Raw genomic sequence first — 12,469 nt, 5'->3', positions numbered from 1 at the left:
AACATTCAGACAAATCCTCTATGTGCGCCTGCAGGTGAGTGACGTCAGACGTTCAGCTACTAAAGAATGAGTAGGTGAAGTGATGCCAACAGAAAATTCTTGAGATATTTATCTTGAAATGGACAAAGACCCATCAAATGATATTGGTACAACAATCGGAAATATTAGATTATGGAAGTTAAGTGAGAGGACGCGTACGCAGCCACCGACACTACCCTAACAGAAGCATCTCGCGAAGCATCTTCAAGGCAGCCCTTCCTCGATCTCAGCTCTTATCACCGTACACTAGAGAAACGCACGGACCGCCCTACCTGTGCTTCAGTGGACCCAAAACACCATTAGCTTATTGCCGGACCAGAGAGGAGTAGATACAACACGTAAGAAAATACGTTGGAATAAGAAGAGTAGGAAAGTGGGGCGACGACACGGAGAGTATTTCAGTGAAGATAATGCGTGTTTGCCGCGGGCTCTGTTCTCCGAGAAGCGGAACAGGACCAGCGGATGGGGTGATATACACGGCGAGGAGGTCCCGACGCTGGGCCGCCGGGTTTTGTGCCTCCCGGGCTGGTCTATGGTGCTAACGGGAGGGAATCCGAAGGGGAAGAAGAATGGGGGACAGAGAGAGAATCCAAGGAGTGACGGGGACAGGAGAAGCGCCCAATATTTCTGGGGGCGGGAGAGAAGAGGTGAGACGTGTTAATATTTGTAAATACCTGTTCTGTCTGCTTTGCAAATTTGTTGTTACGGGTTGCTTTGTGTTTGTTTACAGGGTCATGTTTTAAGGTTAGCTATGCATCTCCAGGCATGTTTCAATTTACGGGGATTTTTAAATAGCCTGCCAGCTACGTTCCTGGAGCATCCTTTGTTTGTAGGCTATATATTTACAATGCAGCCGCATATTCTTAAAAAAGGCTTCAGGTTTTTGTTTTATGTGTGAGTAGTAGTCAACTGCAGGGAAATTGGAGAAGGGGGAAGATGAGTTTGAATACCGCAAAGTATTCTAATTCAGGGCAGAGTAATAAGTGTACCTGCAGCTATTCGGCTGTTTGCATTTGTTTGTTTTTGGTGCTGTCAGTAGCATAGGCTACTAAGCTTCATGCCACTAGGCTATATAGGCTACACTGTAACTATTCCCGTTTTGTTTACGTCGTGCATTTTATATGCAGCCTATACATCGCATGTTTTAAAGACTACATCACTCTGAATACCTTGTTTACGATATTATTATTTTTGACTATCGGGGAATAGCAGAAGGCTATCGTGACATCGACTAAAATAGATATGTATCGACCAGGTTGCAAAAATAAATGCAGCCCACTACAGAAGAGCGTTTTTAAAAGGTAGCCCGATCGTTGGCATTTGCTAGCCTACATGGACCACAGTATTTGGTGTTGAATATAACCATGCATAAACCGTACTGATGTTTTCACCTTTGTGACTACATTCATATTGCATCACCACCATTAACGCTTATGCTATAGGATTGGCAGCAAGGTAAAAAAAAAAAATCGTTTAATCAGTCGTGCATTAGGGGCAGGGCTATATGATGAACCGCCACTTGGGTCTGCTTTGCGGTGTGAATTTCTCCACTCCAGCAGCTCACGCTCCGCGTCCTCTCTCCTTCCGTCTCCCGCAGTATGTTTCGCTTCTGCATTGCAGCTGAAGATGCTTGCGCGCTGGAAATGGTTTATTCTCTGCACACATCTCTCACCTTTCTTCTCCTCTACGTTCTCTAATGAGCGTCTGCCTCTTGTCTCAGTTCCCAATCCTCACTCTCCGATCCAGCGGCTGTCTTCTCACTTGCCTGCCACGATCATCCGCTTTCTTTTTTCGGTTGCAAATTTTCGTGTGAGGCCTTGATTGACCCAAGAGCCCTCATTTATACAGGAAAGGAGCATCATGCATGCAAATATGTAAAAATAGTCTTTAAAAATATATATATATTTCAAGGCACCGATAGAAACTGCTGGCATATTAACCCCCCAGACCCGTATTTTCTTGGAACAGGCGCCCCCTTACCGGTGCCGTCATCCGCTACCACCCCAGCTGCATTTGCAACAATCATCCTTCCACGTGCTGCCCGAGAGTGTTTTTATACTGTATCACTCCCCCACACTAACGCCTTAGCAGGCTCATTATAACTGTAGAACTGAGTTGCACGCCCCATAACCCTGTTGCAAACGAACTGACTTCCTTATTTAGTGCAAAGAAAGACGGGTAGCCTATTCGGTTGTTTTGCCTAGATGAAGGAGCTGGTTATTATGACCAACTTAATAAAAACTGTATGAGGGACAATTAGGCTCACACCTAACTAAACATCCATTATTATCCTTCTAACCACAATTATAATGTTAAGAAATTAATTACTAGATATGCATGGTTCAGTAAAATAGCCAGTGTGGGCAGAAGTCCCCGTATGTCACACCTCGGTCTACGCTTCCTTTATATCTTTGCCGTGCTCCTGGGATTCGGCTGTAACCATGGTGTCTAAGCCTTGTTGTGCCGACCCGGTTGCCCAATTAATCAATAGCAGTTGAGAGCTATGACTCAAACTAAAAGAACCCTGGAGGCCGAGCTTCGAAAGCTACTCCGGTGCAGTGATTTACCAAATCACTGGGAAACCCAAAACAGCCTTGTCAATAATCCTATTTTTTAATGAGTAAGATCAACTGAAGGTTCAGATAATTGCAGGTCGACTCCCAGAGGAACAACTGTAGAGGCCTTCTGCCTATCTGAATGTATCTGATCAGAACAAAAAAAATTCAAAAGCTGGTCATTCATTTGTTTGATCACTGTAATGTGTGTTGTGTTTGGTCAAGAATATTGGAAAAAGAAGAAAGAAAAAAAAAAAGCTTAGCTGGAATACAGCGTGTGTTTCATCGATCAGAGATAAAATGTTTTGGAAATGTGCTGAATTAAATTATTCTGTCTGATGATGAACATGATATTGTGTCAAGTGCTTGATAGATATATTTCCTTGGATGTTTTATAGCCTGCTAGTTGCGTCTGTGTTTGTTAGATATATGTAATGTTCTGGCATTTGCAAATTAGATTTGTTCTGTCCTGCACACAATTGATAGACAAGTTTGTGTTCGCGATTTTATGAATAGTATTATTGGTTCATAAGTTATGTTTTGTCTGGTATATGGTAGAAGAATGCTTGTTGCTTTGTATACACCAACAAGCTTTGTGTCTGTCTGTGTTGCGTCTGGTTTTGGTAGATTTGTTTTGTCTGGTGGGATTGATGGCTTTGCTATGGTACTGTTGAAATTTAGCCTGGTGTGTAATCAATCTGGACTATGGTAGAATGTGATCCATTGCATTTCACAGATTTATTCAAGTGAAATCTCGATTTGGCACAGGCCATAATCAACAGTGATTTGAAATTGATTAGCATGCAAACCTCTACTGAAAAGGCCTGCACTGACATTTCTCTTTTTTGTTTGCAGAATGTCTTGCTGGGTTTTATATTTAGACGCACACAGTAACTACACATCATGTATACTAATGAGGGACAGAACACAGAAAAGGATGGTTAAAAAAAGAATCGGGTGGTAATTTTAGGAAGGAATACATTCTTTGATATTGTTACAGGTGCAGACAGATCCAGTTCACATTTGCACATTAAATTATTCAGGTTCACGAAACAACATTTTCTAAACCGGATGGAAATGAAAGAGAGGCCCTGCATGTTTCTGACTGAATGGAATATGAGGGTAAGCCAGCTTAAGTTGTTACTGCCAGTGCATCAGACGGATGTGTGGTGACCGGGCCTTCCTATGGGAATACATCAAAATTGCCGTAATTGCATTTGATTTATTGACTCATTAAACACAGGCAAATAAGTGCGAAAGACCAGGATGGGTCAGTGTTGAAGAGGCCCATCAGGTGGTGAAATTCAGAATGAATTTGGGAAGAGCTTATACAGTTACATGTTGGGGCCAATTCTGATATGTTATTGTAGTTGCACAGAACCACACCAGGGGGTGGGCTCTTTCTGATGTATTCTGACTATTTTTTGTTAACTGTTACTTTATCGACACTAACTTGGCTCCTTACTTGTGTTACCCATGGGCCATTCCTATGAGAAATTATATCACCTTTTAATTCAATTGTAGCTGTAATTGATGGTCTTTAATTGGAGGGTGATGGTAAAAAGGTCTTGCAGATGTCTGTAGCAGTAAAACCCAAAGGATACAGGGATACCATGTTAACATCATTTGAAACGTTTTTATCGCTGGGTAGTGAGCCTCATTGATAACAGTGGTTGTGAGAAACATGTACATAGTATATTCTTCGCTGGAACAAAGCACATTCTGTACTGTGAGATTCTGTGTGTATAGAGGGTGGTGCTCGGAGCTAATGGGGAACAGAGAGACAGACAGGGAGACATGATGGCTCTTCCACCAGCAGTCAGGGAGTCCCGTCATTGCTGAGGAATGTAGAAATCCATACCGTCATTACCAATGCTGGGTTTACAGTTTTAAAGTTCACCGTGAGGTACGGCAAGGCCACCTCTACATTACTTTGTTTGCATTCTGAATGTTGGTCGGTAAAATTTTGCTTCAAGGAAGTAAATGCAATATGTATTGCTGGCATATCAGTGTTTTTTTCTGTCTTTCTGGACACCCTTAAAAAAAAAATCAAGTATTATTATTTTTTTAGTTTTTTTCTTACATGTTCTTGAACCTTTTATTACATTTTAATCTTTAAAAATTGTATTTTTATGCCTATGTCAAGCACTTTGAATTATCTTTGTATATGAAATGTGCTATATAAATAAACTTACCTTGCCTTATGGAGACAGATCATTGTTGTACTCCTTGCTGTATTGCTGTACAAAATAAAGATAAAATTATCTTGTTCCCTGGGTTTGGGGTAAACAAAATATGAATGGTTAAAAAAAGTCTGAAACTGAAATGGGATATTTATATTGCGGGGGCTATTATGATTGTTCTGGTTTAACCTGATATGAAAAGCAAGTGAGACTTCCATATGGACATATTTGTAGAGGGATTAAAAAAGAGATGAATGGTGGTAGATGGTGGAAGAGAGGGAGGGTCCTCAATTTTGGGCAGCACTGCTCCCTGGAGGTGTACAATCTGCCGCTCTCTTCAATCCTGCCCCACCCCCACTCTCTACATCCCTGTCCCTTCATAACAGTGGTCCCCAGTCCTGTTCCTGGAGATCTACCGTCCTGTAGCTTTTTACTCTCCAGCCCTAACAAAGCACAGCTCACTCACCAGCTAGAGATGTCATTGAGAAGATTCAGGTGTGCCAAATTAGGGGTGAAATGAAGACCTACAGAACAGGCTGGTTGATCTCAGGTACAAGGTTGGGGACCACTGCTCTATGCTTGCCAAATTAACTTAACGTAATGACAAGATAAGACCTTTCAGCCCAGCACTACTTGTGTTCTGTACTTACTGCTTAGTTTGCCTAAAGGCTAAATAGTATCTAGCACCGTTTAATTAATATTTGTTCATTCCTCTTTAACTTTTACCACAAGCTGAAAGTAGAGCCTACCAGCCGGGTGACACCACACAAATATTCCTTTAACAGTCCTGTGTAAACCCCGTTAATTTTATCTGGGTTCTTCCTTTGCCACAGTTCGTAACAGTTTCAACAGTTAGATCGGAAATTGATTTCTCGAGTGCCGATCCCATTTATAGCTACAATCATAACTGGTTTGATTGTATTTTCCTAATAAGACTTCATTGATAATATCTGGGTCCGAGGCCCTGGCATGCAAAGAATGCTTGAGAGACTTCAAGTTGTCAGTCTTTCCAATTGAGATGCGGTCTCCTCTCTCTCTCTCTCTCTCTCTCCTCTCTCTCTCTCTCTCTCTCTCTCTCTCTCTCTCTCTCTCTCTCTCTCTCTCTCTCTCTCTCTCTCTCTCTCTCATCTCTCTCTCTCTCTCTCTCTCTCTCTCTCTCTCTCTCTCTCTCTCTCTCTCTCTCTCCTCTCTCTCTCTCTCTCTCTCTCTCTCTCTCTCTCTCTCTCTCTCTCCTCTGTCTCTCCATCTCACTCTGTCACTCCCAGTTGCTGAGTTAACCCCGGCTCCTGTTACAGACTGATCAATAGACAGCGAGACAGAGAGGGGGAAGCCAGGAAGTAGCTTTAGATGGTTAGGCTTTATTAAGTTTTCATATTGGTAGTATACCGCATACTGTACTGTCTCAATGCCCTCACCTGATGATGTATTCATTCAGTCATTGTATATGCAACTAATACCACAGAGTTTAATAGTTTGCATAACAAAGAAAAATATGTAACTATGCTTCAGTCTGCACTCAACGTCAGTGTGTGTGCTTACATGTGAGTAAGAGGGAGCATTGTTTCTGAGCCAAGATGGCTACGTGCCGGGTTGCAGTTTCCCTCTGTCGCAGCAATGGAGAGGGAGCCATATGCTGACTGAGCAGCTGGTCAAATTGCTAGGACACTTGTGTCATCCTCTCTGCCAGTGTCCTATCTTTTGACCTATTTATCATCCCCATCTCTTCCACAGATTTTGAGTATATCTGAATGTATACGCTTTCTAGACTTCCCTGAAATAAAGGACCTTTTTATAATCGAGAGATTGTAGACTCACCTAAGAAGACCTGGAGGGGCGGATGTATTGTACACACACTAATGCGCATGTTCGTACGCACAGCGCTTCTGCAACCGACACCCCTGCCTGTGGGATTCCGACACACAAGGTCAGCACAGGACACAGAGAATACTGTGGAGCAGGGATACTCAATCTTTCCCAGATAGGGCCGGTGTGGATGCAGGCTTTGTTCCAGCAAAGCACCTACACAGCTGATTCTACTAATCAACCATTTGAGGCTTTGCTAAGGACCTTGAATAGTTATTAGCAAAGTGGAGCTGCTTGGTTGGTACAAAAGCTTGCACCCACACTGGCCATTTCTGGGTGAGATTCAGTATCCCTGCTGTAGAGTATACTGTCGAACAGAAAATGTACAGTAGTACAGTACAGACTGCCTTTCACCTTTTTTTTTTTTTTTTACTAGGGCTGCAGAATTATTTTGATTACATTTTTTGGTCCAGTTTTCAAATTATTTGTACAGTCCCAGTTTGTGCTTCCGACTGATCAGTGTAATTATGCCTGATTTGAGTAACTGATGGAACTGGTGACTATGGTTCATGACTGGAACCCGGAAGGTTGGTGGTTCAAGCCCCGGTGTAGCCACGATAAGATCACTGCAGCTGTTGGACCCTTGAGCAAGGCCCTTAACCCCACATTGCTCCAGGGGGGATTGGCACTGGCCTTGTTTTGTCTAATCAACTGTTAAGTCGCTTTGGATAAAAGAATCAGCTAAATAACAAATTATTATTAGAAATGTATATACATTTACACGCAGTTTGTATTGTATTGACTCCCCAGCCCATCCGACAGTTCAGACCTCCAGCATTTTGTCTGGTTTTTTACGAATTTTACGAAATCGTCTGGCAACCCTATTTGTCACCTTTAGCTCACTCCATTCCTAGGATTAGGACTGCATTGTTGGAAGCTGCCTCTTGCCGTTGGGTTATAAGGGGGAACTTGAGCTGGCACAGAGGTCATTCATTATTGGGCTGCTGCATTAGTTCATCATGTTTGCACTTTGGCAAAATGAATGCATCCTTGTCATGCCAGCAAAGTGGCTTCAATTCGGCTGATTGACAGAATGAATACGATGCAGAGAAGGGAGGGGGAGAAAATTGTGTTTGGTCGTCTGAGAGACAATTCTGCTGATTGAAGCAGAAGAGTGAGTGGCACTGAGGGACCAAGTGGTCTGTGTTCCAGTTTCTTTGCATTTTCATGCAACTACTGGGTTTTATTTGCTGTTGCGCTGTTCACATTCGTGGAGAGTCTTACTTTGCATTTTATCCGTTTTAATGTTCCTTTAGCTTAATTGTTTGGACTTGTCCATTGTTTTGATGAGCAAAACGAGTTGGAAGTTGCCATCGTGTATATGGATTGTGAAGAACGGCATTTGACCTGATGCCATTGCTGGGCCACTTTTTCTGACCTCTTACCCTCACAAGCATGGCGGCTGTAAATGGTCTGTCTGATTAATATTTTATCAGCAATAACGTCAAGCATTCTTTGGCCATGGAGAGAGAGAAAATTACCCGTGAAAAAACTATTCTGTACACGTGGTCAGATTGGCTGTGCATTTTCCTGTCTCTGTATCTGTTCGTCCTTTCATCTCAGCTTGTTAATTATGTCACCCTAATTAGCGTGATGGCATAATGACGAAAGCAGGCTACTCAGCCCCACAATGCTTGCCATTTTCCTACCACTACAGGGTACCTACTAGAGCTCACTGTTTACATACAAACCACATAGTATCTACCACCGTATCAAGCCTGGTTTTGAAAACCCCCAGAGTTTCTGCCTCTACTAAATGGCCTGACAAGCTATTCCACACACTAACTAGTCTCTGTGTGAGAAAAGACTTCCTTCATAATGTCTGTGGAGAATCTACCTTTCGCTAATTTCTATTTATGCCCCCTTCTACTAACAGAACTCAACCTGCAGAATCTCTTGAGGTTCATTTTGTTAATCCCTTTTATGAATTTAAAAGCCTCAATCAAATCACCCCAACAGTAAGTCTCCTTTTGCTAAGCTTGAAGACATTACGCATCTTAAGGCCTTCTTCATAGCTTTTTATCTTTCAGGAGGAAGTAACTAAGAGAGGTTTAGTTGTTAGCATGCAGATATCAGCGCAGTGACCACATAGAAGTGTTATTTAAAGCAGGTAATCTCCAGTTTCAGCCAATAACTCTGTCTGACCCCATCAGTGTGGTCAGTGCCTCACGCCGGTAGCCGGAGCAGGTGTGTGCGCACTCGTGTGTGTGTGTGTGTGTGTGTGTGTGTGTGTGTGTGTGTGTGTGTGTGTGCGCGCGTGTGTAAGCTGTGTTAGTCACTCAGCAGGAGAGTGGCTCCACTGCGCATAAACAGTGCGATGTAATGGCAGTTTATTATGGGTAATGGGTGACTGTACAACTGTAAGTGCGACTGTGTTTGATGTAAGTCTTGCTCACTGTATTTGGTCGTTCTGTCAGGGAGTCTGTGCGAACCCTGCATCTGACTCTTTGTGTTCCTCCATGTGTTCATCCCGGCGTGAGTTCGCCCTCCCCTCTCCCTCCCGTCCTGCCGCTGGCTGCTGTCGAGTCCTGCCATATGGCTGTAGTACTGCAAGCTGCCACTGGAGGCAGCAGAGAGTGTCTGGTTTCCTGGCAGATTGCATTGTAACTGAAAATCTTAATGCATCCACTTCCCCATCATTACAGTGCATTTTAACTGGAGCTTGGCTGATGCACAGGAAATGTCTTCACTCTTTGAGAGGCACTGTGGGAATAGTCTACTCCATTTACAGTCCACAGATTTCCTTGCACAACCTGGAATAAACACTGTTTTGTTATTGTTATTTAGTTCTTTGTTATCTGCTCTTTTTTGGGACTGATAATAATGATATTTGTTTACATTTTTTGTCCGAATGTGTTGTAGATGTAATGAAATGAAAAATGGAAAGTTCTTGCCCTGGTTGAGCCCAGTATTAACTCTTTATCTCCTCTTCCTTTCATTTTACATTCCCTGGCTGGCCCTTGCTTCCAATGTTCCTACATCATTTCCTCATGAACACCACCACATTTCCATTTGCTCGTGCCCTTAACCTCATTTACTTACTCACTCCTCCCTTTCCCTGACCTCTGCTCTCTGATTCCCCTCTTTTCTGTTCTGTATTTCCCCTTCCTTCTATTCCTCTATTCCCACCTTTCACCATTCTCTCTGCCCCCTGCTCCTCACCATTGTGTGTGCTCCTCGTTCTGCCCCCCCCATCTGCCCCCTCTCTCCATCTACCACCCCCCCTCTCTATGTGCCCCCTCTTTATTTGCTCCCTCTATCTGCCCCCCCCCTCCATCTGCCCCCACTCTCTCTCTGCCCCACTCTGCATCTGCTCCACCACTCTCTACCTGCCACCCCTCTCTATCCGCCCCTCCTCCTCTATCCGCCCTCTGTCCGCCCCCTCTCCCCATGCTGTCCCTCCGCTCACGTCCTGCCCCCTGTCCTCCGGCGTCCCCCTCTGCAGCAGCGTCCCCTGAAGCAGTCTCTGACGGGCTCCCTCTGTAGGGAGTCGCACTGGAAGTGCCTCCTGCTGACGCTGCTGATGTACGGCTGCTTCTGCACGCTGGCGTGGTGCGGCCTGTGTCGCGTGCCCGTGCTGGCCCCCGAGGACCCCGGGGGGGGGTACCACCCCGGCGAGCGGGCCCGGCTGCAGCACGACAGCCCCTGCTCCAGCGGCTACGTGTACATCCCGCTGGCCTTCCTGGCCATGCTGTACGTGGTGTACCTGGTGGAGTGCTGGCACTGCTACTCCAAGACGGCCACGCTGGCCCAGGCCGAGGTGGCCGAGGTCTACGAGCGCGTGCAGAGGCTGCAGCAGGCCACGCCCTGCATCTGGTGGAAGGCCATCAGCTACCACTACGTGCGCCGCACGCGACAGGTACGCCGCGCGGAGGAGGAGAGGGGCAGGAGGGGGAGGGGGAGGAGGAGGAGGAGGAGAGGGGATATGAGGGGGAGGAGGAGGAGGAGAGGGGATATGAGGGAGAGGAGGAGGAGGAGAGGGGATAGGAGGGGGAGGAGGAGGAGGAGGAGGAGGAGGAGGAGGAGAGGGGATATGAGGGGAGGAGGAGGAGGAGAGGGGATATGAGGGGGAGGAGGAGAGGGGATATGAGGGGGAGGAAGAGGAGGAGAGGGGATATGAGGGGAAGGAGGAGGAGGAGGAGCAGGGGCAGGAGGGAGAGGGGGAAGAGGAGAGGGGATATGAGGGGGAGGAGGAGGAGGAGAGGGGATATGAGGGGGGGGAGGAGGAGGAGGAGGAGAGGGGATATGAGGGGGAGGAGGAGGAGGGAGTGAGGGAGGTGGAGGAGGAGCAGGGGCAGGAGGGAGAGGGGGAAGAGGGCATGAGAGATTGGAAGCCAGAGCACGGGGCCAAATAAGTGGAGAGAAATCAAAGGCTGTTCAGAGATGTTTGTAAGGGCTGAGGGAGGTAGCTGTTAAAAAGACAGGGTTTTCACCCTTGATAAAAAATGAACATAGAAATAAAGTAAAATCTGACTCCTAACAGACATTTTAGTGAGTAGAACATTACCTTAAAAATAACAAGCCAAAATAACACTTTCCTCAAATTGCGCATTTCTCTCGCAGGTGACGCGCTACCGAAACGGCGACGCCTACACCACCACGCAGGTGTACCACGAGCGCGTCAACACGCACGCGGCCGGCTCGGAGTTCGACTACGCGCGGCACGGCGTGAAGGACGTGTCCAAGCAGCTGGTGGGGCTGCCGGAGCACCCGGCCGTGCGGCTGCGCTTCACCAAGTGCTTCAGCTTCGCCAGCGCGCGCGCGGAGGCCGCCTACCTCACCCAGCGCGCCCGCTTCTTCGGCGACAACGAGGGCCTGGACGACTACATGGAGGCGCGCGAGGGCATGCACCTGAAGAACGTGGACTTCCGCGAGCACATGCTGGCCTTCCCCGACCCGGCCTGCCCGCCCTGGTTCGCCCGGCGCAGGGTGTTCTGGCTGGCCTCGGCCCTGCTGCTGTCCTGGCCGCTGCGCGTGGTGGCCGAGTTCCGCACCGCCTACGTGCACTACCACGTGGAGAAGCTGTTCGGCGACAGCGAGGAGCGGGACGGCAGCGAGGCGGGCAACGAGAGCGGGGGCGGCGGCGGCGGCATCGGCTCCAGCTACCGCGCCATCTCCCGCGTCAACACGGTGGACATGACCGAGCTGGAGTGGCACATCCGCTGCAACCAGCAGATGGTGCCCAGCTACTCCGAGGCCCTGCTCATGGACCTGGACTCGGGCTCCACCCCGCCCCCCCCGCAGGCCGCCGCCGGGAACGCCCCGGCCCTCAGCGCCGGGTACTTCCTCCAGAGCTGCCCCCGCTGCCGCCGGTCCTCCAGCAGCACCTCGCTCCCCTCGCGGATCCGCGGCAGCGTGGCCCTGGGCGGGGCCAACGGCCACGCGCTGATGAACGGCACGGTGGCGGGGATGAGGGCCGGCGGAGGGGGAGGGGGGGCGGGGGGCAGGCTGGTGCCCAGCCGGAGCGGCTTCTCCCTGGGGCGTCTGCAGGCCTCGCGCCCCACCTGCCTGTTCCACTCCCTCAGCATGGGCGGCGGGGTCGGGGGCCGGGGGGACGATGGGGGAGGAGGGGGGGGGTTCCTGGGCCTGGGGGGCCGGCAGGACGAGGAGAGCCGGGGCGTGCTGGAGGGGGAGGGGGAGGACGAGGAGGGAGAGGAGGAGGAGGAGGTGGGAGAGAGGGAGGCGGAGGAGGAGCAGGGGCAGGAGGGAGAGGGGGAAGAGGGCAGGGAGGGGGAGAGAGACAGGCCCCCAGCCTATCAGGATGCTTTCTTCTTCCCTGTGCTGATTGTGCACGGGGAGGAGAGCTGCCACGGAGGAGTGGGCATATGA

General features: G+C 48.0%; 1 protein-coding gene across 1 annotated transcript; it reads left to right on the top strand.

The window, feature by feature from the left end:
- Positions 1 to 147: 147 nt before the first annotated feature.
- LOC133125047 (transmembrane protein 151B) lies at positions 148 to 12,469 on the top strand. The gene is made up of 3 exons (XM_061236746.1): positions 148 to 686; positions 10,086 to 10,499; positions 11,204 to 12,469. The coding sequence occupies exons 1-3, from the start codon at positions 609 to 611 to the stop codon at positions 12,467 to 12,469; spliced, it is 1,758 nt and encodes a 585-aa protein (XP_061092730.1). The 5' UTR covers positions 148 to 608.

Source organism: Conger conger, chromosome 3 (assembly GCF_963514075.1).
Source record: "Conger conger chromosome 3, fConCon1.1, whole genome shotgun sequence".
In the NCBI taxonomy this organism is placed as follows: Eukaryota; Metazoa; Chordata; class Actinopteri; order Anguilliformes; family Congridae; genus Conger; species Conger conger.
The sequence above is the reverse complement of the archived record's forward strand: the minus strand, read 5'-3'. Positions and strand labels throughout refer to the sequence as shown.